Source organism: Diospyros lotus, chromosome 9 (assembly GCF_014633365.1).
Source record: "Diospyros lotus cultivar Yz01 chromosome 9, ASM1463336v1, whole genome shotgun sequence".
Classification (NCBI taxonomy): Eukaryota; Viridiplantae; Streptophyta; class Magnoliopsida; order Ericales; family Ebenaceae; genus Diospyros; species Diospyros lotus.
In genome coordinates this window covers 37,375,728-37,403,512 of record NC_068346.1, presented here as the reverse complement: position 1 = coordinate 37,403,512, position 27,785 = coordinate 37,375,728, and the positions used below count along the sequence as shown (strand labels likewise).

General features: G+C 40.6%; 3 protein-coding genes across 5 annotated transcripts in view; all 3 read right to left on the bottom strand.

Moving 5' to 3' along the window:
* LOC127809665 (L-type lectin-domain containing receptor kinase IX.1-like) overlaps positions 1–26,107 on the bottom strand; it is a 41,581-nt gene extending 15,474 nt beyond the window's left edge. The window contains exons 1-2 of one of the 3 annotated variants that reach the window (XM_052348646.1): positions 25,237–26,107; positions 15,688–16,008 (exon numbers count right to left, since the gene is read on the bottom strand). In XM_052348646.1, the coding sequence (XP_052204606.1) occupies positions 15,688–16,008; positions 25,237–25,965 (1,050 nt within the window). In that variant the 5' untranslated portion in view covers positions 25,966–26,107. Of the gene's footprint in view, positions 1–15,682; positions 16,009–25,236 lie in introns of all 3 variants that reach the window. The other 2 variants (XM_052348647.1, XM_052348648.1) reach the window with 2 other exon arrangements.
* LOC127809661 (L-type lectin-domain containing receptor kinase IX.1-like) lies at positions 6,696–9,898 on the bottom strand. Its single transcript, XM_052348640.1, has one exon. The coding sequence runs from the start codon at positions 9,813–9,815 to the stop codon at positions 7,674–7,676; it is 2,142 nt and encodes a 713-aa protein (XP_052204600.1). The 5' UTR covers positions 9,816–9,898; the 3' UTR covers positions 6,696–7,673.
* LOC127809663 (L-type lectin-domain containing receptor kinase IX.1-like) lies at positions 12,484–27,057 on the bottom strand. The gene is made up of 2 exons (XM_052348644.1): positions 26,301–27,057; positions 12,484–14,143 (listed from the first exon to the last, which is right to left on the bottom strand). Exons 1-2 carry the CDS (start codon positions 27,004–27,006, stop codon positions 12,759–12,761), a joined length of 2,091 nt encoding a protein of 696 aa, XP_052204604.1. The 5' UTR covers positions 27,007–27,057; the 3' UTR covers positions 12,484–12,758.
* Between the last annotated feature and the right edge of the window lie 728 nt (positions 27,058–27,785).

The following is a 27,785-nucleotide window of genomic DNA, read 5'->3' as shown; positions in this document are numbered from 1 at the left end:
AAAGTGGCTAAAAGTTCGCGTGCCTTCTGTAAGTATGCTACCATCTTCGTGTCTCTGGCCTGGTATTCTCCCCGCACCTGGTTGACAACTAGTTGAGAGTCGCTGAAGATCTCCAAGAATTCAGCTCGTATTTCCTTTGCCAGGCGGAGTCCTGCTAATAAGGCTTCATACTCGGATTCATTATTGGTGGCTAAAAAATCGAACCTCAGGGCGCAGAGGATTTTGTGACCTTCGGGGCTTATTAGCATAACCCCGGCTCCCGCTCCTTGTTCGTTCGATGATCCATCGACGTATAGTTCCCAGGACGGTCCTTTCAGGTTTTCCGGCTCCTCGTCAATTGGCCCAGTAAACTCGGCAATGAAGTCTGCCAACGCTTGACCCTTTATCGCCGTCCTTGGTTTGTACTTTATGTCGAACTGAGCGAGCTCAATAGACCATTTTAGTAAACGGCCTGAGGTATCCGGTTTTTGGAGGATTTGTTTCAATAGGTATTTGGTCAGGACTTCGATCTCATGAGCTTGAAAATAGGGTCGCAGCTTCCTTGATGCCACTATTAGACAGTAAGCCAATTTTTCGATTGGTGCGTACCTTGTTTCTGCATCGATTAGGCTTTTGGAGACGTAATAAATGGGGTGCTGCACCCCTTCTTCCCCCCGAACGAGGGCCGCGCTGAGAGCCTGTTGGGATACTCCTAAGTACAAGGTCAACCTCTCTCCCTCCTTAGGTTTGGCGAGCAGTGGGGCCCGTCCCATGTACTCCTTTAGTTGTTGGAATGCGAACTCGCATTCTTCTGTCCATCTGAAGTCTTTCTCCTTTTTTAGAAGCTCGAAGAACGGGGCACACTTGTCAGTTGCCTTTGAAATGAAACGGCTCAGAGCCGCGACCTGACCATTGAGGCTTTGCACCTCCTTCTTTCTTATGGGCGACCTCATGTCGAGCAGAGCCTTAATTTTGTCTGGGTTGGCTTCAATGCCTCTGTTGTTTACCATAAACCCAAGAAATTTTCCAGAGGCTACACCGAAGGCGCACTTGAGCGGGTTGAGCTTCATCTGATATTTCCTGAGGACTCCAAACGTTTCTCTTAGATCGAAAACGTGGTCCGTCACTTGCTCGGATTTTACCAGCATGTCGTCAACGTATACTTCCACGGTTTTTCCGATCAGTGTTTCGAACATCGTATTGACCAGCCTCTGGTAGGTCGCGCCAGCATTCTTCAATCCAAAGGGCATGACCTTGTAACAATAGAGCCCCCCGTCGGTTATGAACGAGGTGTGCTCTTGGTCCGTGGGGTTCATGGGGATTTGGTTGTAGCCTGAATAGGCATCCATGAAACTGAGGAGGCGGTGACCAGCCGTTGCATCCACGAGCTGATCGATTCTGGGGAGGGGAAAGCTGTCTTTAGGACAGGCCTTGTTCAGGTCGGTGAAGTCGATGCAGGTCCTCCACTTCCCGTTTTTCTTTTTTACTAGGACCGGGTTGGCCACCCAGACCGGATAGTGGGCTTCCTTGATGAAATTATTCGCCAAGAGTTTGTCCACTTCTTCTTTAAGAGCGGTATAACGCTCCGGAGTCATTGGCCTCCTCTTCTGGCGCACTGGCCTGTAGCCTGGATCTACGTTGAGCCTGTGTGACATGACTTCTGGGGCGATTCCCACCATATCTTCGTGGTTCCATGCGAATACATCAAGGTTAGCTTTAAGGAAATCTGTAAGTTGGGATTTTACCTCGGGGGCTAGACTCTTGCCTAGCTTGAGGTGTCTTTCCTCGTCTGCCTCGCTGACTGAGATATCTTTGAGCTCTTCCATGGGACCGGTGGCCTTTTCGCAGTCGACCTCGCGTGGATCCAGGTCCTCCCATCGGCCGGTTGATCGCGGGCCGACTTTTGCGATGATATTTACTTTCTTTCCCTTTGCTCCCATTTTCAGGGCGTCCTCATAGCAACGTCTTGCGAGGTGCTGCTCGCCTCGTACACACCCTACACCGTCGGGGGTCGGGAATTTCACCGTAAGCGACCTGGTTAAGGTGACTAGATCCAGGTCGTTCATCGCCGGCCTTCCGAGTACGATGTTGTATGCTGAGGGGCAGTCAATTATTAGGAATTCTGCCAAAGTAGTGGCCTGGCGGTTTGCATCCCCGATGGTGAGGGGAAGGCTGATCCGACCGACGGGAATCACTGCGTCTCCCGTGAACCCATAGAGTGGCTCTGGGGACGAACTCAACTGTTCCGGTCCCAAACCCATCTGATCGAAGCATGCTCTGTACATTACATTTACCGAGCTGCCCGTGTCCACCATTATCCTTCGCACTTCGGAGTTGCCGACCTGGGCTCGTATAACGAGTGCGTCGTTGTGCGGCCAATGGACGTCTCTGGCGTCTTCTTCCGAGAAAAACATCTTCTCTGGGATTGGGTTACCCCTAGGCCGCTTCGCGGGAACCGGCTGTTCGCCCGATCTCGCTAGCAAGACATGGTTGGCCTCTCGTATGTATTTGTCGCGGGATTTGTGGGAGGATCCAGCGAGGTGGGGCCCGCCATGGATCATGTAGATGGTTCGTATAGCCGGTGATTGGTCATCATCGGTGGGAGGCTGCTGCTGTACCGGCGGCTGGCTTGGTTGATTAGTCGGCCGCACCACGTAATCTTTCAAGCGACCTCTTCTTATCAGATCTTCGATGGCGTCCCTTAGAGCCCAGCATTCCGAGGTGTTGTGACCCGCCTCGTTGTGGTACGCGCAAAATTTTTCTTTGTTTCGGAATTTGTTTGGGGTTCTTAACGGGTTGGGCTTCCCGAATTCCTCTTTGTTCCTTTCGATGGCGAAGATCCTTTCTTGGGGGTCTAACAGGGCACAGTAGCTGTCAAAGCGCTGTGATCTATGAGGTCGCTCATCTCCCTCTGCCTTCCGAGCTCGCTTGAACACTTCATTACTCGAGCGCTCCCCCCGAGCTTCTCTTCCGGCGTCTCCGTTGTGCCTTCTCTTATTCTGGCTGGAGCCCCCAGCTTCTTCTCTCGACCCGACGGGCTTCTTCGTCTCGAAGGCGTCTTCCCATCGGATTTCCTTGGAAGCTCGTTCATAGAATTCCCCCAGGTCTTTAACCGGGGTTCGGTAGATGCTCTCGTAGAGCTTTCCGTCTTTTCGGAGGCCGGCGGAGATCGCCGTTAGGATACTTTCATCCGAGGGATCCTCGACGTTGCTCACCTCGCGCCTGAACCTGGCGATGTAATCCCTTAATGGCTCGTTTGCTTTCTGGAATACGGTGGCGAGGTGGCAAGGTGGCGCGAGCTGCCTCCTTAGAGCCCTGTATTGGTTAAGGAACCTCTGTTGGCACTCTTCCCAGCTGTTGATGCTACGAGGCGGAAGGCTCCTGAACCAAGCTCGGGGGATGTCTCCTAAGATTGCTGGGAAGGCGCGACATTTAGCCAGTGAGCTGGTTGTCTGTAGATCCATTTGCACGTTGTACGCATCCAGGTAATCATAGGGGTCGCTGTCCCCATTATATTGTGGCATGCTCGGGACCTTAAACCTCCGGGGCAGGGGTTCGAGCTCAATTTCTCTGGCGAACGGCGTCCTATCCCCACGGCCATTAATCTGGCTGCGGACTCCTTGTCGTTCTTTCAGCTGTCGCACCCTTTAATACAGCTCTTCCACAGTTGAGTCCGGTCCTACTGATTGCTGGGCTTGCGATCGCCTACTTCTTTCTCGGACTGGGGAGCGGTGAATTGGGGACAGATAGTTATCCCCGATATCTTCTTCAGCGGGTGGGTGTCTCTCCTCCCGCGGTTGGCGAACCCTGCGAGGCGACGCCGGTGGGTCGTGGACAGCCCGTGCTTGAGCTTGGGCCAGAATTCTGACCGCGTCAGCGAGTTGCATTACCGTATTCTCCAATGCTTCTTAGTGCTGCTGCCAGTCCCGGATCGTCCCTGTCCCAGTGATTTGGACAGTAGGCTGGACAGGGACCCGTGGTGGTATGCCGGGAGCGTCTGCGGCGGGCGGCGGCAAAGGAGTATCGGCTGTCGGGGCAATGGGTCCTCCATTTGGTGGTAAGTCTCGTGGTCGGTCGTGGTGATTTTCAGGTGGGTCGACCGCCGCCTCGGAACTTCTAGTATTCCTTCCTCTAGCCATGGCTATTGATCAGAGCGGCCCCTTCCTCTAGCGCCAAAATGTCGACGTTTGATTTCGGCCGACCGTGATTCGTTTTGGGCCGCGGTGAGTCAATCCAAAAATACCGAGAAGGAAGGAAGAAAACCCCTCCCCCCAAAGTTCCAAGCGTGTACACCAGAATCTTTTACGTGGTTCGGCCAGAACGATGCCTAGTCCACGGCCGCCATCTGATTATTCTCCCAGAGTTGCGGTATCTGATTATATTTTTCTTGTCCTCCTTGCCCCTCATGGTCTCTTTCATTTCCATTTATCTTGAGGGGCTTTTACAATCTAGATAATATATAAAAATACAGTGTTTGTATAATGGGGGACAAACAGTTCTTACCGCCTTTGCAAGACCGGGAGTGGGATCCTCATTACGAGGGGCATGGGCTGTTACAGATAAAGTGATCGGACCCTACCTCTGACTTCTCAGCAGCTTTGCCGCTCATGCGAGCTGGAGGTTTTAGGCGAGCGACCTGGATGGTCCAGCGATCTGGAGGATATTTCAGGAGCTCGTTAGTCGATTACTCCGAGCTCGTTGGGGGATTACCGGGAGCTCGCCATATGCTCGCTTTACGAGTTCCGGATCTTTGGTGGAGGCTGGACCTTCCTTGACGAGGTCGTCCGGGCCTTCTTGGCCTTGGGTGATTGGGCCGGTCTATCGGACCGAGTCTGGCCCATGCGGGGTGATGCGGGAAATACATATAACATTATCTTTTTAAAACAAATAATGGAAAATAAGGAGATGGTGATTCTTTTGTTAAGGAAGGATTCAGTAATTTAAAAAAAAAAAAATGGACTTTAAGTTTATCTTGGAGATGGTAATAATGTACGCAATTAAATTTGAAACAACTGCGAAATCTTAATGAATCAAGATTGAAATAGTTTTCTGTGTGATTATTGAATTTGTCTAAATGTATCAATTGATTGTATTCGATTTCTTCTACGACAAAACTAGCCTTTCGTACTCATGACGAGTTTAAAAATTTAAATAAATAAGGTAATTTTCTTAAATAATTATAATTTCTAGTATGAAAAGATATGAGAAATAATTGTAAATTTTTTTTATTTTAATATTATTATTATTATCTTATTTTTAAAATTATATTTTTATATTTAAATTCATCCCCCACTCAATCAAAATCTTTGGCTCTGCCTCTCTGTCAAGCAATTGATGGTTGGTGGGTATATGACATGGGGAAGGATGGCATCTAACCAGCTGGCTGCTGGACCAACACAGATTCTGCAACAATAGAGTATCTCTAGGTTGGGATGGACCAATATCAGGGCAATAAATGTTCATGTAAGAGTACCATGAGTATGATATCTAGTAACATTTGTGTTTGGTGATATCTGTTGTATGAATTTAAAAGGTAACGTGCCCTTTGATTTATATATTGGAGGAATGGATGTATAGTTTCATATGCTTACATTCTTAATTAAACAGAAATTAATTTTAGATTTGCTGAATATGGTTCTCCTTTGCTTCTATCAGATAAGTGGAAATGGGAATCATAACAAACGGAGAAAGAGTGGTGAAACCAGAAGTTAAGGTTTACTACCAAGTTACTGGACTGTATAAAAAAAGGGAAAAAACCAACAAATGCAACCTCTCAATTCAAGTTTTACAAACTGTTGGGTGGAGACAAAATTCGGCCACTGCTCAAAACAGAACTCAGAAATAGAGCCAAGACATACACACAGTATTCGATAAATTTAAAACATGCATATGAGCAGAATAGCAAAATAAAGCATAAACCAACATAAATAAGTTTTATCATGATTCAATTGGTAACGAGGGTTACGTTCACATTAAGTTCCGACAAATAGAGTTCACTATACTATTGGAAAGAGATGATTACAGATTCAATATACAAATCTCACTCTCATATGCTCACTATACAAATAAACAACTCTCAGATCAAAAGTACTGCATAACAAAAAAACTACAGATTAGAGGCAAAACTTTAGAGAGAAAACATTCATATCAAACCTATACAGAGAGAAAAATATTTGCAGAGAATGAACACAAACCCTAAAAGAGGCAATACAAATTGGAGGCTATGCATATCTGATCTTGAGGCACTGTAGGAGATAAATAGAGAAAAGCAGCAATGGGGATGCAATCGTATAAATCAGCATCAATGATCGGAATGGAAGCAGGCTAAATGACAAAGAAAGAAAAGGCACGTCTTGATAAAACGACAAGGGAGGGTTGCCGTCTTGGCCATCCAACTCATGGGCCCAAAACGACAACGTTTTGGACAGCCAATGAGAGTTACCAAATGACCATCCCCCCCCCCCCCCCCCCCCCCGGAAAACAATGCCGTTGAAGCTTCATATAATTTCAACACAAACACAAGCAACAACAGAACAGCCACGTCTCCTCTCTGTCTACTCATCTTCGAGACACCCACCACAAGCACCAGTCCAACCACCACCTTCCAATTCTTTTCTAGACCTTCTTAGCTTAAACTAAATGCCATATTATACAGATATACAGAGAATACCATGTAGCAGATACTTCTTGTGAATTACCGGATGCTATTGGAGAAGATGCTGCTTAAGGTTTATTTTATCTTTGAATCATAAAAGTAAATTAGTCTCTAATCTGTGTTTGAATTGTGGAAGTAAAGTAATTTTCAATTTTTTAATCTTTGTAGAGCGATTCATTGCAGATCTAGGGGGGGAGAAAATAGAGAGAATCTCGTTTAAAATAATTCTGAAATACGTTAAATCACACACGAGATTAACATTAGAAGATTGAGAAATCAGAAGAATCAAGGCCTATATAAAATGCATTTATATTAATATAACACAATATAATATATTAATATATAAGTGCCACCATAATTGTTAAATTAAAGTGTGCAAGTAGCATTTCCTTTCCTCAAATTCGTCCTGGACATGCCAAATTGACAATTATAGGCACCAGAGGAGATACACATCACAGTCCACACAACTTTTACCCCTTTCACATCAGAAAGCTCTTTTCAGTTGACACAACAAAACACAGAGAGATGAGAAAGGGCGATTGAATGAGTCCTTTATATATATTCATGGATTCTGAATCTAAGTTAGAAAAGAACATACTTCATCAAAGCTGTCCACGTTTGAGATTTACATTCTATTCTGGCAATCATACTTTTTTTGTACCAGACTTGCGCGAGAAGATGTTATCAAAATAACAGTTCCCTTTTGAAACAACATACACATAATCATACATATAAGGAAGTCACTGGTTGTATAAAGAAGGAACAAGACCAACACATATGAGAGCTATATTCGAGTCTTCCAAACACCAAGCAACAAAAACAGAACAACCCCCACTCCTCCCTATCTGATCATTGATCATTGCTCTACTAGTCAACCACCGTCCCCACCAATCCACCACCACCTTCCAATTCTATTCTAGACCTTATTATCTAAAACAAAAATGCAATGTTAGTTTTTGAAACAACATACATATAATCATACAATATACATTATATATGTAGCAGATACATTTTAGGTGGCATACGGATATAGTTAGAATCAACATGCTGTTGAATACAAACGTGATGCAGATGCAGAAGAAGAGGTGACCTTTGAAGAATCAGTGTTGTGACTATAGCTTGAAGACTGGACTTGGCTGCCGTCAGAAAAGTTGGTGCCATCGGTAGAAGAAACCAGAGATGTCAAGGGATTTAGTGGGGGAGCAAAATATGTTGCCACTGGCATTATTGCCGGAAGGATGTGCAACGGGGCATCACAATTAAGCACTTGAATTGCTTGTCTAATAGGAGGCCGGAGATTGTGATCAGGGTGCGCGCACCAGAGCCCAACAATCATTAATCTTTCCATTTCTTGCAGGTCAAAATCTGTGCCAATCTTTTGATCCACTGCCTCTAGCAGTCGTCCTGTACCATAGAGGTCCCAAACCCACTGAACCAGTATCATCTGGCTTTCTGGGACCTTATTGTCAATGGCTTTTCTTCCACAAGCTATCTCCAGCGCTACAATTCCGAAGCTATAGACATCGGATTCCTTGCTAGCTTTGCCTGTAACTACATATTCCGGCGCCATATAACCCCTTGTGCCTGCCAAAACAATTGTGGTTTGTGATCCTTTATCATGGTCAACAAGCCTAGCTAATCCAAAATCACCAAGTTTGGCATTGAAATTGGAATCCAACATAACATTGCTTGACTTCACATCCCTATGGACCACACACTGTTCCCATTCTTCGTGGAGGTAGAGCAGTGCTGAGGCCAGGCCTTGAGCAATTTTATACCTTATTGGCCATGTCAACAAGGTTTTCTGTTTGAAGAGGTGGGAATCCAAGCTGCCATTTTCCAGGAACTCGTATACAAGCAGCAGTTGTTTTTTCTCATGGCACCAACCAACGAGCTGCACCAGGTTTCTATGCCTCAACAGGCTAATGATCTTCACTTCTGACGCGTACTCCCTTATTCCCTGCGTTGACCCCTTTGATACCCTCTTCACGGCAACATAGGAGTTCAATTCCCTCAAGAAACCTCGGTAAACACCTCCAAATCCTCCCTCACCAAGCTTTTGTTCCTCTGCAAAGTTACTAGTTGCCCAGGATAGTTCATTGTATGAAAACTTCTTTGGCCCAGTACCTGCCTCAAATTCATTATCCATAGATAGTTCAACTGCAAATTCGTCCTCTGCTCTAGTTTTCTTCCAGAAGACATAGCCAGCCAAGGCCAACACAAGCACCAAAGCTGGTAGGCCCACACTCAGTCCCACCACCAGTCCCTTGCTTAAGGGGCTGGAAGCTGTTTTGTTAGGAACAACCAAACTCGAGCTAAAACTCCATGATTTAACATGGTTTGTCTCAAACCTTGCCCCCGTTGAAGCTGAGAAACCGACGGCAACCCATTCCGGCAAGTAGTCCCGTAGATCAACCAAGAAATGAAGGGCTCCCTCGACCCTTGTGTTATTTACAGGATAAGTGGTGAAAACAACACTCAGATTTTTCGAACTAGAATTGTAAGTAATCCAAGCCTCATTTGTTGCTCCACCGGTAATGTTGCTAAGCCACTCTTGAGTAACGTTCGAGTGGGTAGTGTTGATGTCGATGCCCACATGGGTTCTGGATGATGTTAGTGGATCTATTCCATTGAGATAGGTATCGAACTCCACAGCAACAAATGAGGTGATTGGTTTCCATGAGTGGTTGCTGATTTGATTCATAGGAAGGCCAATGGCTCCACCCGGATTGATATTATTGGGAACATCATTTATAGGTGCAAGAAAGAACGCCAGCCCATCTCCATATCTGGAGCTCCCGTTTGAGTCAATCACAAACACGAAATTGGTGCTGAAATCTGCCAAATTCCCAGAAGGCTTGTCCCAAAGATGAAGAGAGTCGGCGTGGACGGCTCTGCCGGCTCTGCGTTCACGGTATATGCCCTGCTCGTCTGGGGTGACTTGGATGATGCCTTGGTCTGAGATGTTAGCATCTCCGTAGAGTTTAATTATATTTGAACTGATGACAAGCTGAGGCCCAATGCTGCTGCTGCTGCTAATATTACTAGTGAGATTGAATCCGAGCGCAGTTGCACAATAAGGGGCTGCAAGCAGACTGCAAACCGCGATTCTGCCCAGGACCAGGAGAAGGATCGTATTAGATGGTGATGTTGAGAAGCTATTGCGGACCACCCTCCTCATATTTCTGATGATATATCTCACCAACAAAAATTTTCTTCCTTGAAATGGAAGTTGCAAGGAAAGCGTATGTATGACATATATTATTGGAGCATAATACATCACATCTGGATAAAGGGAAAGTGTTCATTATTGAAGAACGATGATTTCCATTTTTTCGTTATTTACATTTCTGTTTTTCCAAGCTGTACAGAGAGACAATAATGTATTTTTCCTTTATAGGTTGTTAGAAAATTCTTTTTGTATTTATATATGGATGACTGAGTGTACAGTGTTGAATAGATTAGATCTGAGAATTTTTTTCTCTCCATTTTCTGGGTGTTTTCTTCTCTACATCCCTCTGTTGTTCATTTTGTTATATATATGCATGTAAATAGCCAACAAAGCAGCTCGCTAGTAGCGGATCGTTGGTCAAGACTAAGAGTCCAAGGCATTGCTAGTTATAGCATAGATAGTCTTTAAGCTAGTTATAGCATTTTAATTAGATAGTGTTTAAATTAATAATATATTTTGATAAATGTGTTTTTAAGCTATCAGTTAATATTTATATGTTTGATTTAAAAGAATTGATCAGTTATTATAATTTGATAAAAAGATAAAAATAGATATATTGAATAATGTAAAATTTTATCATTAAATGTTGATAAATTATATATAATTATTAAAAATATATTAATATAATATTATTATGTGTATTATACATGTTTATTAGAGGACATGAGGACGGGGCCAACGACGGGAAGCGGCCGATGGGGTGACGGACAATTGGTGACGGAGAATAATTTGAAGTAGATGGGAGCTTGTAACGACAGATCCGAAAGTAATGGCGGTGATGGTGCAACCAAGGAGAAGGGCGATGGCGCTAGGTAGCTTGCAGCAACGACGACGACTGAGCTGGGCGAGGGCGAGGGCGATAATTGGGGATGGGCAACAACGATAATGGAAGTTGCGAAGGGAAGAGATGAGAGAGAGATTAGTAGAATAACATTATGATATGAGGGACAAAGGCATAAATATTAAAATAGCTACGTAGACAGTGTAAATAGCTACGTAGACAGTGTAAATAACAAGGATATTGCACTTGAATTCTTATCAGATGTAAATAGCTACGTAGACAGTGTTGTTTGAGAATCTTGATATACAGAGACAGAAACACATAAAGAAACCAGTCTTGTGGGCGGTCTGTTTCCACTCTAGACGTTGCATTGTTCACAAAGAAACAGTGCCAGATTAATTGAGTGAGTGAAAGGCGCAAGTTCTCAACTCAACCCACAAAGCTAATAATGAGTGGATAATGATCAGAAGAACTGGTCTTGATTGATGATGAAAAATGGGCCTAATTAATTTGTGTTGAAAAGTGGGGAAGTTATGGTCAAGCGTGACATTGTAAACCAAGTTGTGAGAGATTAATCTATCTGGAATCAGGAATTAAGGCTGTATATGTTTATTTTTTAAACTCTTAATCCGCTACTATATATCAATAGGAAAATTCACACCGCAGCCTAAGTGAAAGAGAGATTGACAATGATAAATGAACCCAATTATTTACATAGACAGTGAGAGAGATTGATAATTCTTACCAAAAAGGAAAAAGAAAGAGAGATTGATAATGACAGAGGCTCACTGATGATGGAGATACTAATTGTCTAGTTTACACGAAAATAAAAATACCAAAATAATATTATTTCAGTGTTTCCGAGCACCCCAGAACCCCAACTAACTCGATTCCCTCCTAGGTTCAATGCTATCCCCAATTACCCAAAACAACCCAATTACTGCTTTAGTAGGTTGAACTCCAATAGGAATAATATTGAAACAATACGGATCCAAAACATCCATTCTCCTAATTGAAGCACCAGTTGCAGCTTGGGTTGCGGGCATGATCCGGGCAGAACCATATAGACAAACTTCAACCAACTGCATAAATTGGAAGCCCACCTCGCAAATTGAAGCAAAATAATTCAAACTCTTATAGAATGAGACCTTTGATTTCTGTACCATGAACTCAAAAAGGTTACTCAGCAGAGAAAGGCTAAAATGGGCTTAAAGGCTCAATAACAGTGTAATGCAAATATAATTTGGATTTTGAAGATTGAGCCGAAGGTGGAACTCTTCCTTCAGAAAGAATCTAATTTTAATCATTTTAAATTCAAGACTAATTAAGTCTTAATATAAGATTTAGAAATTAACTAAACGGTTATTTTAAAATAAGCATGATCTAACCGATTAATTTACTGTCCAAATCATCCTGCTTTTACATGCTGTTATGGGCGATCTCCGGAATTCAGCTGACGGGCTGGACTCGGTTGCGCAGGGCGAACCCAAAATACCCAAGGCACAATAGGCCGGCCAGAATTCCTTAGAGGCTCGCAAGGCCCAGAGATCGAGAACCACCAATGAAGAGTCTCACGGTAAAAAGTCAGGTCACCTGAAGACAGCGAGCTCGCTCTAAGCGAGCTCACTCAAAACAATATCCCAGCATCACAACATCACGACTTCCGTTTCGCCAAAAGATGTGCCAAAGATTAGAACAGTTAGGAGACTGCGAGATTATCAGAAACGATATACACCTGCCTATCAGAAGTAATTTAAATCCCTGAAGACAAGGAACCTATCCCTGATATTCCGGAGCCGATAAGGAAAGCGCTATCAACGGAATAGACTCCTTCCATATTTAGAACTGATTCGAATTGTAAACAACACGACCCTATTTATAGAGAAGAATACGTCATTGTAAAGGGATCGATCACTAAATTACATACTGTGACTCTGCCAGAATAATCAGAGAACAATCGTAGACTAGGCATCATTTGAGCCGAACCACGTAAAAATCTTGTGTGCTTATTGTTGGTTCCTTTGCTTCTGTTCCTTACTCTTCGGCACCTGTTATTGCATTGCGGGCTCTCAAACTTCGGTTGACGGTTCTCGTACGTCAACACATGCAAATTAAAGTGAAGCAGATGGAGAAGCAGTTGAAGAAGATGAGGTGACCTTTGAAGAGTCATCGTTATAGCTTGAAGACTGGCCTTGGCTACTGCTCTCAGAAACATAGGCGCCAAAGGTAAAAGAGCCCGGAGACGTCGAAGTAGTAGTATTCACTACTCGCGGAGCAGAACTAAAGTATGTTGCCACTGGCATTGTTGTCGGAAGGGCGGGCAACGGAGCTTCAAAACTAAGCACCTGAATCGCTTGCTTTATGGAAGGCCGCAGATTGCGATCAGGGTGAGCGCACCACAGCCCCACAATCATTAATCTTTCAATTTCTTGCTGATCAAAATCTGTGTCCATCTTTGGATCCACTGCTTCCAGGAGCTGTCCTGTACCATAGAGATTCCAAACCCATTCAACCAGTCTCATTTGGTCTTCTGGGACCTTATGGTCGATGGGTTTTCTCCCGCAAGCTATCTCCAATGCGACAATCCCGAAGCTATGGACATCTGATTCCTTGCTGGCATTGCCTGTAAGTACACATTCTGGCGCTATATAGCCCATTGTTCCTGCCAAAATAGTGGTTTGTGAACCTTTATCGTGGTCAACGAGCCTAGCTAATCCAAAATCACCAAGTTTTGCATTGAGATTGGAATCCAACATAACATTGCTTGACTTCACATCCCTATGGACCACACACTGTTCCCATTCTTCGTGCAGGTAGAGCAGTGCTGAGGCCAGGCCTTGAGCAATTTTATACCTTATTGCCCATGTCAACAAGGCTTTCTGTTTGAAGAGGTGGGAATCCAAGCTGCCATTTTCCATGAACTCGTATACAAGCAGGAGTTGTTTTTTCTCATGGCACCAACCAACGAGTTGCACCAGGTTTCTATGCCTCAACCGGCTAATGATCTTCACTTCCGATGCATACTGCTTTATTCCGTGTTTTGACCTCTTTGCTATCCTTTTCACAGCAACATAGCAGTTCAATTCCCTCAAGAAGCCTTTGTAAACATCTCCGAATCCTCCCTCCCCAAGCTTCTGTTCCTCCGCAAACTTACCCGTTGCCCTGGACAATTCATTATAAGAGAACTTCTTTGGCCCAGTACCTGCCTGAAAATCACTATCCATGGACAGTTCAACATCAAATTCATCCTTTGCTCTAGTTTTCTTCCAGAAGACAAAGACAGCTAAGGCGAACACAAGCACCAAAGCAGGCAGGCCTATACTCAGTCCCAGTACCACGGATCCCTTGTTTTTACTCTTGTCAGGAACAATCAAACTCGAGCTAAAACTCCATGATTTAACATGGTTTGTCTCAAAACATGATCCCGTTGAAGCTGAGAAACCGACTGCAACCCATTCTGGCAAGTGGTCCCGTAGATCAACCAAGAAATGAAGGGCTCCCTCGACCCTTGTGTTATTTACAAGATAAGTGGTGAAAAAAACACTCAGATTTGTCGAACTAGAATTGTAAGTAATCCAAGCCTCATTTGTTGCTCCACCGGTAATGTTGCTAAGCCACTCTTGAGTAACGTTCGAGTGGGTGGTGTTGATGTCGATGCCCACATGGGTTCTGGATGATGTCAGTGGATCTATTCCATTGAGATAGGTATCGAACTCCACAGCAACAAATGAGGTGATTGGTTTCCATGAGTGGTTGCTGATTTGATTCATAGGAAGGCCAATGGCTCCACCCGGATTGATATTATTGGGAACATCATTTATAGGTGCAAGAAAGAACGCCAGCCCATCTCCGTATCTGGAGCTCCCGTTTGAGTCAATCACAAATAAGAAATTGGTGCTGAAATCTGCCAAATTCCCAGAAGGCTTGTCCCAAAGATGAAGAGAGTCGACGTGAACGGCTCGGCCGGCTCTCTGTTCACGGTATATGCCCTGCTCGTCTGGAGTGACTTGGATGATGCCTTGGTCTGAGATGTTAGCATCTCCGTAGAGTTCAATTACATTTGAACTGATGACAAGCTGAGGCCCAATGCTGCTGCTGCTGCTAATATTACTAGTGAGATTGAATCTGAGCGCAGTTGCACAATAAGGGGCTGCAAGCAGACTGCAAACCGCGATTCTGCCCAGGACCAGGAGAAGGATCATATTAGATGGTGATGTCGGGAAGCTATTACAGACCACCCTCATATTTCTAATGATCTATCTCACCAACCAAAATTTTCTTCGAGTAGACAGCTAGCCAAGAGAAAAGGAAGCAGCAGATCAATAGCTGATCTGGGGAAGTTCTAAGAGTTGCAGACTCCCATCTCTCCAGGGATGATGATCAGTTCCTATTAGATGAAAATATATAGCTAGCTAGACCTTCACATTGTCCTTTGAGAGTATTCTTGCGATTGAAAGAACCGGAGCGTCTTTACCAAGTTTACTTATTAGAACAAGGAAAGGAAGAAAAACCCAGTCTTTATGGCGTTTACTTAGAACAAGAAAAAAGAACGAAGAACTCAGTCTTTTCCGAGACCCAAGTTAACGTTGTTTGAGAATAACTGGAGAAGTTTAAAATTATGGTTTGACAAGTTACAAATGACTAGATGAATATGTTACCATATTATTTTAAATTATTCTTCTGTATTCGTCAACATTATATCTCTCATCTCATCGTTATATACAATGCAAAATCTTAGTTAGCGGGGAAGTTATGGTCTTGGTTTCAAGCCTCTAAAACCATGATATCAAACAAAGATATGAAACTGAAACTTTAGTTCCTACTGCAGGTATTCAAAATAGACAAATTAAACATAAACAAAGAGAGAGATAATTAAACACAATATGCAGGAATATATATATAAACATACATATATGCATACTATAAAGAAAAATGTAGCAAATACATTTTTTAGTATTGTACCAGATACTCTTGGAATCATAATACTTTTGTATGTAAAAGTGATGCAGATGGAGAAGAAGCTGCAGAAGACGAGGTGACCTTTGAAGAATCAGTTGTGTAACTAGAGCTTGGATACTGGATTTGGCTGTTCTGAGATACATTGGCGCCAGAGGAAAAAGAAACCAAACCGGGATTTAACGGAGAAGAATAATATGTTGCCACTGGCATTGTAGCCGGAAGGATGGGCAAGGGAGCTTCAAAATTAAGCACCTGAATGGCTTGCCTAATAGATGGCCGACAATTGTGATCAGGGTGGGCACACCACAACCCAACTATCATTAACGTCTCCATTTCTTGCTGATCAAAATCCATGCCAATCTTTGGATCCACTGCATCAAGGAGTTGTCCTCTACCATAGAGGTTCCAGACCCACATTCTGGGGCCATATAGCCCATCGTTCCTGCCAAAACTGTGGTTTGTGACCCTTTATCATGGTCAACAAGCCTAGCTAATCCAAAATCACCAAGTTTTGCATTGAAGTTGGAATCTAACATAACATTGCTTGATTTCACATCCCTGTGCACCACGCACTGTTCCCATTCTTCGTGCAAGTAGAGCAATCCTGAGGCCAAGCCTTGAGCAATTTTATACCTTATTGGCCATGTCAACAAGCTTTTCTGTTTGAAGAGATGGGAATCCAAGCTGCCATTTTCCATGAACTCGTATACAAGCAGGAGTTGTTTTTTCTCATGGCACCAACCAACGAGTTGCACCAGATTTCTATGCCTCAACCGGCTAATGATCTTCACTTCTGATGCATACTCCTTTATTCCCTGCTTTGACCCCTTTGATATCCTCTTCACAGCAACATAGGAGTTCAGTTCCCTCAAGAAACCTCGGTAAACACCTCCAAATCCTCCCTCCCCAAGCTTATGTTCCTCTGAAAAGCTATCCGTTGACAAGAACAATTCATTATACGAAAACTTCTTTGGCCCAGTACCTGCCTCAAAATCATTATCCATGGACAATTCAACAGCAAATTCATCAGCTTCCTTATTTTGTCTTCTTTTCTTCCAAAAGACAAAGCTAGCCAAGGCCAATACAACCACCAAAACAGGTAGGCCTACACTCAATCCCACCACCAGTCCCTTCTTGTTGCTGGTACCTCCACTCTTCTCCCTAGGAGGAACTGCACTAGGCCCTGGGCTGGAAGCTGTCTTGTCAGGGACAACCAAACTCGAACTAAAACTCCATGATTTAACATTGTTTTTCTCAAAACTTGATCCTGTTGAAGCTGAAAAACCGATTGCAACCCATTCTGGCAAGTAGTCCCGTAGATAACCAAGAAATGAAGGGCTCCCTCGATCCTTGTGTTATTTACAGGAGAAGTACTGAAAACAACACTCAAATTTTTCGAACTAGAATTGTAAGTAATCCAAGCCTCATTTGTTGCTCCACCGGTAATGTTGCTAAACCACTCTTTAGTAACATTTGATGTGAGAGAGCTGATGTCGATACCTACATGGGTTTTCGATCCTGTTACAGGATCCCATTGTGGATTGTAATATGTATCAAACTCCACAGCAAGAAATGGGCAGAGTGGTTGTATTGTAACAGGGTGGATTGGAAGGCCCATGGCTCCACCCGTAGTGATATTATTGGGACTATCAACAGTGGAGGCAAGAAAAAAGGCCAGCCCATCTGCATAGTCTGAGCTGCCACTTGAGTCGATCACAAACGCAAAATAGGTGCTGAAATCTGTCAAATTCCCAGAAGCTTTGTCCCATAGTTGAAGAGGCTCTTTGCAGACGGCTCGTCCGCCTCTCTGTCTAGGGTCTGTGCCGCGCTCGTCTGAGGTGACTTGAATCCCTTGATCTGAGATATAAGCATCTCCGTAGAGTGTTATATTGACGTTGAGATGTTGAGGCCCAATCCTCGTGAGATTGAAGCTCAGCGCATTGGCATGAGGGGCTTCTGCAAGAAGACAGCATAGGAAGAGAAAAGAAAGGAGAATACATACAGCTGGTCGGGGGGAGTTCCAAGAGTTGCAGTTGCAGACCCCCATATTAGATCATCCGAGGATTATTCTTAGAATTTGCAAGCAGGGATGCAGCTGAGTTCCTTGATTCCTCCCTCTGAGATGTAAATAGCTAGCCAAACACTGTTTCGGCCATATTGAGATTGAAAGAACAGGTCTTGGAGGACTGTTTCTACTGAAGAATCAAAGTCTTCATTCTTCACAGCCCATGGGGACTTTAGTATTGTGGCCCTTAGTAATTATATAACTCTTCTTTCATTTCTGTATTTTAACCAGGCATGACCACTGTTCCAAAGATAGTTTTATGTCATGAATACTGGGGCCGCGTAAGATTAGGTAGGGTTTTAATTGATAATTATTTTAATAATTTATTATTAATATAAATAAATAATAAAAAATATTAAAAAAAAAATTTTTATTTTTGAAGTTATAAAATTATTAATTAAATTCTTATATTCAATTTTAGAAAGAAAATCTTTTTTAGTTGATAAATTACTTAATTTTTTTGTGTCATAATTAAATGTAAATAAGATTTTATTAATTTTAATTTTAAAAAACTTCTTTTTGTTAAAACTACATTAACAGAGATGCTTAATAGTATTCTATAAAATATTTATATATTAAAAAAATTATCTTTTTTATAGAATTTAATATCACAAGTAGTATTTTTATTTCTATGACTATAATTTCTTTTAAAATTTTTAATTTTAAAAATAAATCTAAAACATCAATATCATAAAGCATGTCATATTTTAAAAAAATTTCAAGATTTAAATAAATTTTTTTCAAATTTTGAAAACACTTTAACTAAATTGGGTGTTACATGAACAATAGATTCAGATCTATAGATAAATTAGATTTATTTGAATCATAATTTAAATTAAACTTCACATCTGACAAATAAAGTATATAAATTAAAATTTATTAAAAATTGGATATCTTATTTCATCCGGTCTTCAAGGAGAGAAAATATATTATAATAAATTTAACTTATAAATATAACATAATAGTAGTTTGTCTAATTAATTCCAGATTTATTTATTAATTTAGATTATTTATGGTTATTCACTCCCATTTTCAATTTTTATATTGTTCTAAATTAGGTATGGCATCTTTTGCATTAAACCAAATTAATGTGAGAAATATATTATTTGATACAACTTTTATTAATGTAAAAAATATACTATTTTATACAATTTTTACTGAATTAAACCACTTTTTCCTTACTTGTCTACTTTTTCATTTTTGGGAGCCATATCTTTTTTACGGACACTAGGTTGAGCTGGCACAATGAATACGATGCAATGTCATCATAGATTACTCTTTCTTATTACTCAATATGAAAAATGTTACTTGTACATACACGATTATTGATAACTTCATACACACACACACTCAAATATGAAAAATGTTACTTGTACATACACGATTATTGATAACTTCACACACACACACTCAAATGACGAAAATACCCCTTATCCAATTGCAACATTACTTTATTTTCCCTTGGTTGCCTCTTCTTTCCTTTCTTTCCCAATTTCGTGGCCACCTCCAGCAACTGCCTCTTGTCGCCTCGCCTCTTGCTTGCCAACCGCCACTACATCTCTCATCTTCGTCACAAAGAGAGATAATACAGCAGATCAATACTCGAGAGATGAGACAATGATGTAACGAGAAATGATTGTTAGAGATAGTCATGAGAAGGGGAGAAAGGAAAATATTATAATTATTTATTTTTTTATAATTTTATATGTAACCTACGAGGTACAAGTAACAAAATCCTACTCAACATTATGAATCTCCACATATGGCATATCCTCGTAAAACATCAAAAAAATAAAAAACAAAAAATGAGCGCAATCATTGAAGTAATATATATTGTTTGGTAGTTATCCGTATAGTCATGAATTATTTTTACAGATTCGTAACTGCAGATAGCCGGCATTGTTAGTATTTTCCGGATGCTACCATTACCAAACTATTGAATATAATTATTATAATTTAACTGTAGATGCCGGCATTGTTAGAAGATTGAGGATGAAGGCCTTTTGTTTTGCCACATAATAATGATATATATATATATATTTAGTAACTCAGTGTTTTGATAAATTCAAACCCCACTTCACAAAATGATGTCCCAAATTAAGAAGCAAATACAATTCAAATAATGAACCCAAAAAGTCTCATTATTATCCATTCTAATCCAAACAAACCTGAGTCTGACTGACTGTAATGCAGAGGAGATCAGAGGAATCAGCAATTGAATTGATTTATTATATGCCATGTCCTTTGTGTACTTACTTACTTACTTGACATAATAGAAAGGGGCTTGGGCTTTGGATGCCCCACAAAGTGTAACGCAAATAGATATCTGTAAATGAATATTTTGGGAGATTGAGCCCAAGTTGAAATTCTGGATACACAATCCAATTTAACCGATTAAACCCAATATTAATCATTTTAAATTAAATATTAATTTAGTCTAGATATGAGATTTAAAAAGGAATTAATAATTTAACCCAAAAATTTTTGAATTAAATTACTGGTTAGTATCATTTTAATATTAAATTCTTGCTACACACCTAATTCATTTATTGTGATTGTTTAGGTTGTCTGAATATGTCTCAGATAGGCGGCCCAGTTGACTGCATATTCAGATTAGGATAATGTGAATTAGTTAGTATGCATTATCTGTTTCAAATAATATTTCATTGTTCTTAATCTTAACAGAAAGGCCTTTAAGAAGACTTGGGTATTTAAAAGAAGAGTTATGCTATTTGTACAGAATAACCATAAAATGAGGAAATAAGTAAATATGTTAACTGTCACAAAGTGTAACCGTTGATAAATTCAGTCATACAATTACAAATGCTGATTATTGTCCAAATTTGGGTTCTCATAGTCATAGACAGACAAACTTAGCACATTTGAACAATGAACAATGAACAACGTAAATAATTACAGATATCATGAGAAAAAGAGCCCGAATCTAGATGGCCGGCATCAAGAAAATGCACCAGAACCGGACAAGTTTCAGGATGAAATAAAACAATATTGTATTGCATGCGGTCACAGTCTCGGTCGGCGACGCCACGGCGGACACGACAGACACCATCGGTCGCTGCCGCTCTGCCCCACGTTCGTCGATGACACGAATGAGCCTTCCACTAGCCGCGAAGCACACGGCCGCCGACGACAGAGCCTCAGCGACAGAGCCTCAGCCATGGCTGGTTAGCACCAAACAAACACATAAGATAAACAAATTTGCGTGGAACAAAATTCACGAGTTTCTAAAATTCCACCGCTATACTATTTGTTAGTTATTTTAAGCGTAAATAGTAAGTATCAAAAAAATAAATATCTAGTTAGTAGTAAAAATTTCAAATATTTAAAATTTATCGTGGCATGAGTCTCTTCGAATTTTCAGATTAAGTGTAATCACAAGACAAAAAGTGTACCCTATCCATAACTCAAATATTGACTCTTCTAATAACAACACTCAAATATCGACTCTTCTAATAAGAACACCCACAATATATGATACTCAGTGATAAAGTTTAAGAGATAAAAATCAATCGAAATTCTTATTCTAAAATTATATCACTTAAAGATAATTTTATTTTGGAATGATAACTCACCTAATTTTAACTAATCGAACTGAACCGACAAATTCGGTCGGTTTAATTTGGTTTTTCAAAATGAGCGGTTCGGTTCGGTTATTTCTTTTCTTAAAATTCGGTTATTCGGTTCGATTCGATTATTTTAATAAAAATAATCGAAAAACTAAACCAAACTATATAGCAATAACCCCCATCCCCTGCCCAATCAAACCGAACCCCCTTCTTCACGTGGGGGCGGCACCCTATGTTTGCTTACTATCTTCTCTTCGTCCTTCTCTTTCTCTCTTGCCATTTCATCTCTCTTATCTTCGAGATCTGGCTGGTGGCAACACTGCCTCATCTCTTTTCTCTCCCTTCACCATTCCTCGTCGTCACCGATGGCAAAGACGAAGGCGGGAGATGAAGATGACGTCGATAGTTTTTCGGTAAGTTTTTTTGGTACAACTTCTCTTTTACATTGAAAGTTTAAAACTTAGATCTATTAAAATCCAACCATTAGATGCTCTTAATTTTTGGGTATGTGAGTCACCATGGTTAGGGAAATCTGATGATTGGTTCCGATCATCGAAATTATTGATCGGCTACAACAACAAGGTCAATCTCTTGGTTATTTTGTGTTCCAGTTCGATTCAACTAGCATGGTTTAGGTTTTGATTAATTCGATTTGTTGGAGTTAATTGATTGGTTCGGTTAAGTTATTACATATAATTAGGTTCGATTCAATTTGATTATAATTGATTGCACACCCCTATTAGTGCTAGGGGAACGAGAAACCAAATAGAGATTTAATAGAGGGAGAATGCTACATGACCAACCAGTTTGACAATTTAGTTCACAACTCCCTAATGCAATTACAAATTTACCCTTGTTAATATTTTGAAGAAAGCCTGCCCATTCAGTTGCTTTCAGCGAGTCGCACAGCACATACATATATATATATATATATATATTTTCTTTTAACTTTTCTATTTGCTTCTCTTTTTTTTTTAAGTTGATTGATTTAATTGTAAAAATGAAAAATAAAAAAATGATTTATTTTGAGTTATAAAATAACATAATTTATTTTTTTATTTGATTGTGTGAGGAGTTTGGGGTTCGGCTTATGGAATATTAGGTTTATATGATGTGGTTGGCTTCAAGGCTCAGGTTTGGTCGTTGAAGTTGGAAACGATATCCGAATACAAGATTAGGTATTCGCCTTGCAAATTTATAGGGTTGGAGTGGAAAAAGAAAAAGAATTAATCTGAGTGAATATAGTGGCACGTAATTAGGTTTGGGTGTAGTATGAATTGTACAAATTAATGAATGAGCGAATCGATCATTGTAAATGAATCTAATTAATTCTTTAATTTGCTTGTGAATTTCATCATTTTATGAAATTGATTAGCTGCTTGAATCTCTGATCAATTATCCTTTTTGTTTCTGCATGATCTACATGTATATATTTTTTGATTTAGCTTTTTTTCTTGTGAATTATGGGTACTTAATGATTCAAACCTCATAAGCTCAAAATGGGTATTTAATGATTCAAAAATGTCAAGGGTACAAGCATATATAGAGTTCATCCCATTTGTTCAGCAATCAGTGAAGGGTTCCAATCTCAACAACTTTCTAAGATAATCATCCTTAAGTACCGCCATTAGTGTATCATCGGAATCAAATCCATTTGAATCATAAATATTCTTTCTTTAGATATTCATCTTGTGAAGTTTCTCCCCTTTTGAGTGTCATCTTAATTTGATGGATGATTCATAAGATATCCTTTAGGGTAGATATATCCAATATAAAATTAATTATATAAATTCTAATTTATCAAAAACTAAATTTACTATCAAATAACAAATTTAATCAGAATTATAAAAATTAAAATAATTACAAATAAAATAATATTTAGATATTTCCGTCTTCCACAACAATGTCTTCAATTATTTTCTGACTATATTCGCTAGCAGCTAAATTTCATTCCTCGATCACATCATATAAATCTAATATTTCATAAGCCCGAATCTCAAATTCTTCACATTATTAAATAAACAAATAAATTATATTATTTTATAACTCAAACTAAATCATGATTACAACCAAATCATCATCATCACCGTCACATAAGAAAAACAACAAAGCAAATAGAAAAGAAAACGACAAAGCAAATAGAAAAATTAAAGTAGGAAAAAGAAAAATATATAAAAATTAAAGCAGAAAAAATAAAAAGTAGGTGTGATTCGTCGGGGGTGACCTGGTTGGGGCAGACGACAGCGACGGGGCCAGCAGGTGGGGGCTACGGTAGGCGAATGGGCAGGGGGCAACGACTGGCGGTCCAAGAGGCGATGGGGGGTGGGGTTGAGGCGCTGCGAGCGGCTAGCAGGGGGGACGACGATGACCCGAGAGGCGGTGAGAAGGAGGCGATGACCGTCTGTAGCTGGTGGTGGCTGCGACCGGGAAATGTGGTGCGAGTGGCAAAGAGAGGGGCACGACGGACGGTGCGAGTGGCAGGGGGCGACGGACGATGTCACACCCACCTAGATCTGGCCCAAGATGTCACAATGAGAGAGAGAGAGAGAATGAGGAAAAAGACGGCAATGGTAGAGAGAGAAAGAGAAAGTGGGGGCTAGTTTTGCTATGAGTTTTTTTTTTAAATTTTTAAGTTGGGTAGTGTTTAAACTAGTTATAACATTTAAGTTAAGTAGCATTTAAGCTATGTAGTATTTAAAATGATAACGTGTTTGGATAAATATGCTTTTAAGCTATTAGTGTAAAGTTGTGTGTTTGATTTGTGAAAACTAATAAATTGTTAGAATTTGACAAAAAGACTAAAATGGACATGACACTGAATAATGTAAATAAAATTCAAAAAATATATATTTTTTTAAAAAAAATTAAATTAATGTCATATTGCTAAAATACTTACAATTACATATTAATAAATTATAAAAAAATTAAAAATATATAATTTTTATACTTTATGTATAAATTTAGATTTAATCCATAAAAATCTTCAATATATGTTGAGATATTATATAAAATTATTTATTTTTAAATTTTATGAATACATATCAAGTATTTTCCATTTAAATAAATATTAGTACTTAAATTTATATTTGCCAAACTAGTTAGAACTTGCATTGGGCGGTCATGGGCACTGGCGATGGCGACTATTTGCTAGCAGGGCGGCAATGGAGGCTTGCAGCGATCTGCTAGCAAGGCGACTTGCAGCGTTGGGCAATGATAGAGGCTTGCGACGCTGGCGATGGCAGCGATCTACTAGCAGGGTGGCACTAGGCAGCGACGACCACTGTTTATGGAGGAAATCTGGTAGTAATGGAGGAGAAGATGAGAGCAGTGAAGGAGAATGTGAGAATAATGAGGCAGAGTCAGGAAGGTATAGGGATAAGGGGTTATAAATTTTGATATTGTTGAAGGATGAAATGGTAATTTAACTGATCAACTCAAAAAGCTCTAGAGCTTTTTTGCAAAAGTAGGTGGCTGATGACTTTTCCAAAACGTTGTTGGTTTAGCGTTTCAACTACATCGCTTTTAAGATATTAATACATCCAAACAGATAAGATAATAACTTTCATAGCTTATAAGAGGTCAAACCACATTGCAAAACTAGCGGAGAATGAATGAATAAATAAGGAAGAAATCAATGAAAGCAACTGAATGGGCGGGCTTTCTTCAAAATATTAACAAGGGTAAATTTGTAATTGCATTAGGAAGTTGTCAACTAAATTGTCAAATTGATTGGCCATGTAGCATTCTCTTAACGGAGGGAGAAGCATAATATGTTGCCACTGGCATTGTAGCCGGAAGGATGGGCAAGGGAGCTTCAAAATTAAGCACCTGAATGGCTTGCCTAATAGATGGCCGGCAATTGTGATCAGGGTGGGCACACCACAACCCAACTATCATTAACGTCTCCATTTCTTGCTGATCAAAATCCATGCCAATCTTTGGATCCACTGCATCAAGGAGCTGTCCTTTACCATAAAGGTTCCAGACCCACTCAACCAGTCTCACTTGGTTTTCTGGGACCGTATGGTCGATGGATTTTCTTCCACAAGCTATCTCCAAAGCTACAATTCCGAAGCTATAGACATCCGATTCCTTGCAAGCTTTGCCTGTAACTACACATTCTGGGGCCATATAGCCCAGCGTTCCTGCCAAAACTGTGGTTTGTGACCCTTTATCATGGTCAACAAGCCTAGCTAATCCAAAATCACCAAGTTTTGCATTGAACTTGGAATCTAACATAACATTGCTTGATTTCACATCCCTGTGCACCACGCACTGTTCCCATTCTTCGTGCAAGTAGAGCAATCCCGAGGCCAAGCCTTGAGCAATTTTATACCTTATTGGCCATGTCAACAAGGTTTTCTGTTTGAAGAGATGGGAATCCAAGCTGCCATTTTCCATGAACTCGTAAACAAGCAGCAGTTGTTTTTTCTCATGGCACCAACCAACGAGTTGCACCAGATTTCTATGCCTCAACCGGCTAATGATCTTCACTTCCGATGCATATTCCTTTATTCCCTGCTTTGACCCCTTTGATATCCTCTTCACAGCAACATAGGAGTTCGGTTCCCTCAAGAAACCTCGGTAAACACCTCCAAATCCTCCCTCCCCAAGCTTATGTTCCTCTGAAAAGCTATCCGTTGACAAGAACAATTCATTATACGAAAACTTCTTTGGCCCAGTACCTGCCTCAAAATCATTATCCATGGACAATTCAACAGCAAATTCATCAGCTTCCTTATTTTGTCTTCTTTTCCTCCAAAAGACAAAGCTAGCCAAGGCCAATACAAGCACTAAAACAGGTAGGCCTACACTCAATCCCACCACCAGTCCCTTGTTGTTTCTGGTACCTCCACTCTTCTCCCTAGGAGAAACTGCTCTAGGCCCTGGGCTGGAAACTGTCTTGTCAGGGACAATTAAACTCGAACTAAAAATCCACGATTTAACATTGTGTTTCTCAACAAAATCTCCTGTTGAAGCTGAGAAGCCGATTGCAACCTGTTCTGGCAAGTAGACTCTAAGATCAACCAAAAAAAAAAGACCTCTCTCGACCCTTGTGTTATTTACAGGAGAAGTACTGAAAACAACACTCAAATTTTTTGAACTGGAATTGTAAGTAATCCAAGCCTCATTTGTTGCTCCACCGGTAACGTTGCTAAACCACTCTTGAGTAACATTTGATGTGAGAGAGTTGATGTCGATACCTACATGGGGTTTCGATCCTACTACACGATCCCATGTATTGTTAGATGTATCAAACTCCACAGCAAGAAATGAGCTGAGTGCTTGTATTGTAACGGGGTGGATTGGAAGGCCCATGGCTCCACCCGGAGTGATGTTATTGGGAATATCAACAGTGGGGGCAAGAAAAAAGGCCAGACCATCTGCATAGTATGAGCTCCCCCCTGAGTCGATCACAAACGCAAAATAGGTGCTGAAATCTGCCAAATTCCCAGAAGCTTTATCCCATAGATGAAGAGGCTCCAAATATGTGGCTCGACCGGCTCTCTGTGTAGGGTCTGTGCTAATCTCGTTTGAGGCGAGCTGAATCCCTTGATCTGAGATATAAGCATCTCTGTAGCATCTTATATTGACGTTTCGACTTGGAGACCCAATGCTGGTGAGATTGAAGCTCAGTGCATTGGCCTGAGGGGCTGCTGCAAGAAGACAGCATAGGAAGAGAAAAGAAAGGAGAATACATATAGCTGGTCGGGCGGCGTTCGAAGAGTTGCAGTTGCAGACCCCCATATTAGATCATCCGAGGATTATTCTTAGAATTTGCAAGCAGGGATGCAGTTGAGTTCCTAGATTCCTCCCTCTAGGATGTAAATAGCTAGCCAGACACTGTTTGGGTCATATTGAGATTTAAAAAACAGGTCTCGGTGGACTGTTTCTACAGATGAATCAAAGTCTTCATTCTTCACAGCCCATGGGGACTTCAGTATTGTGGCCCTTTGTAATTATATAACTCCTCTTTCATTTCTGTATTTCAACCTTGGTTGACTTTGACCAGGCAGAGGTTCATATCATTTGACATTTGTCGGCCAAAAGGCTGGGAAAGTTTCTTCTCACAATGGCATGACCACCATTCCAAAGGTAGTTTCATGTCATGAATACCAGGGCCGGCAAGTTAGGGTTTTAGGCGCTAATTATTTTAGTGGTTTTTTATTAATATATATATATAAATAACGAAAAATATTAAATTATTATTTTTTATTTTTTGGGATATAAATTATTAATTAAATTTTTATATTTAATTTTTGAAAGTAGATCTTTTTCAATTGATAATATGGTCAAATTACTTAGTTTTTTTATGATATAGTTGAACGTAAATAAAATTTTATTAATTTTAATTTTAAAAAATTTCTTTCTATTGAAAGTACATGAATGGTTAATAGTATTCTATAAGATATTTATGTATTTGAAAAAGAATTTACCTTTTTTATAAAATTTAGAATTGCAAATAGTGTTTTTATTTCTTTTAAAACTTTTAATTTTGAAAATAAATCTAAACCATCAATATCAGA

Coding starts and splice junctions, on each gene's coding strand:
- LOC127809661 (XM_052348640.1), bottom strand. CDS start 9,815: ATGAGGAGGGTGGTCCGCAATAGCTTCTCAACATCACCATCTAATACG.
- LOC127809663 (XM_052348644.1), bottom strand. CDS start 27,006: ATGGGGGTCTGCAACTGCAACTCTTCGAACGCCGCCCGACCAGCTATA. Junction 14,144..26,300: donor TAACACAAGGGTCGAGAGAG/GTCTTTTTTTTT, acceptor GGGTCGAGGGAG/CCCTTCATTTCTTGGTTGAT.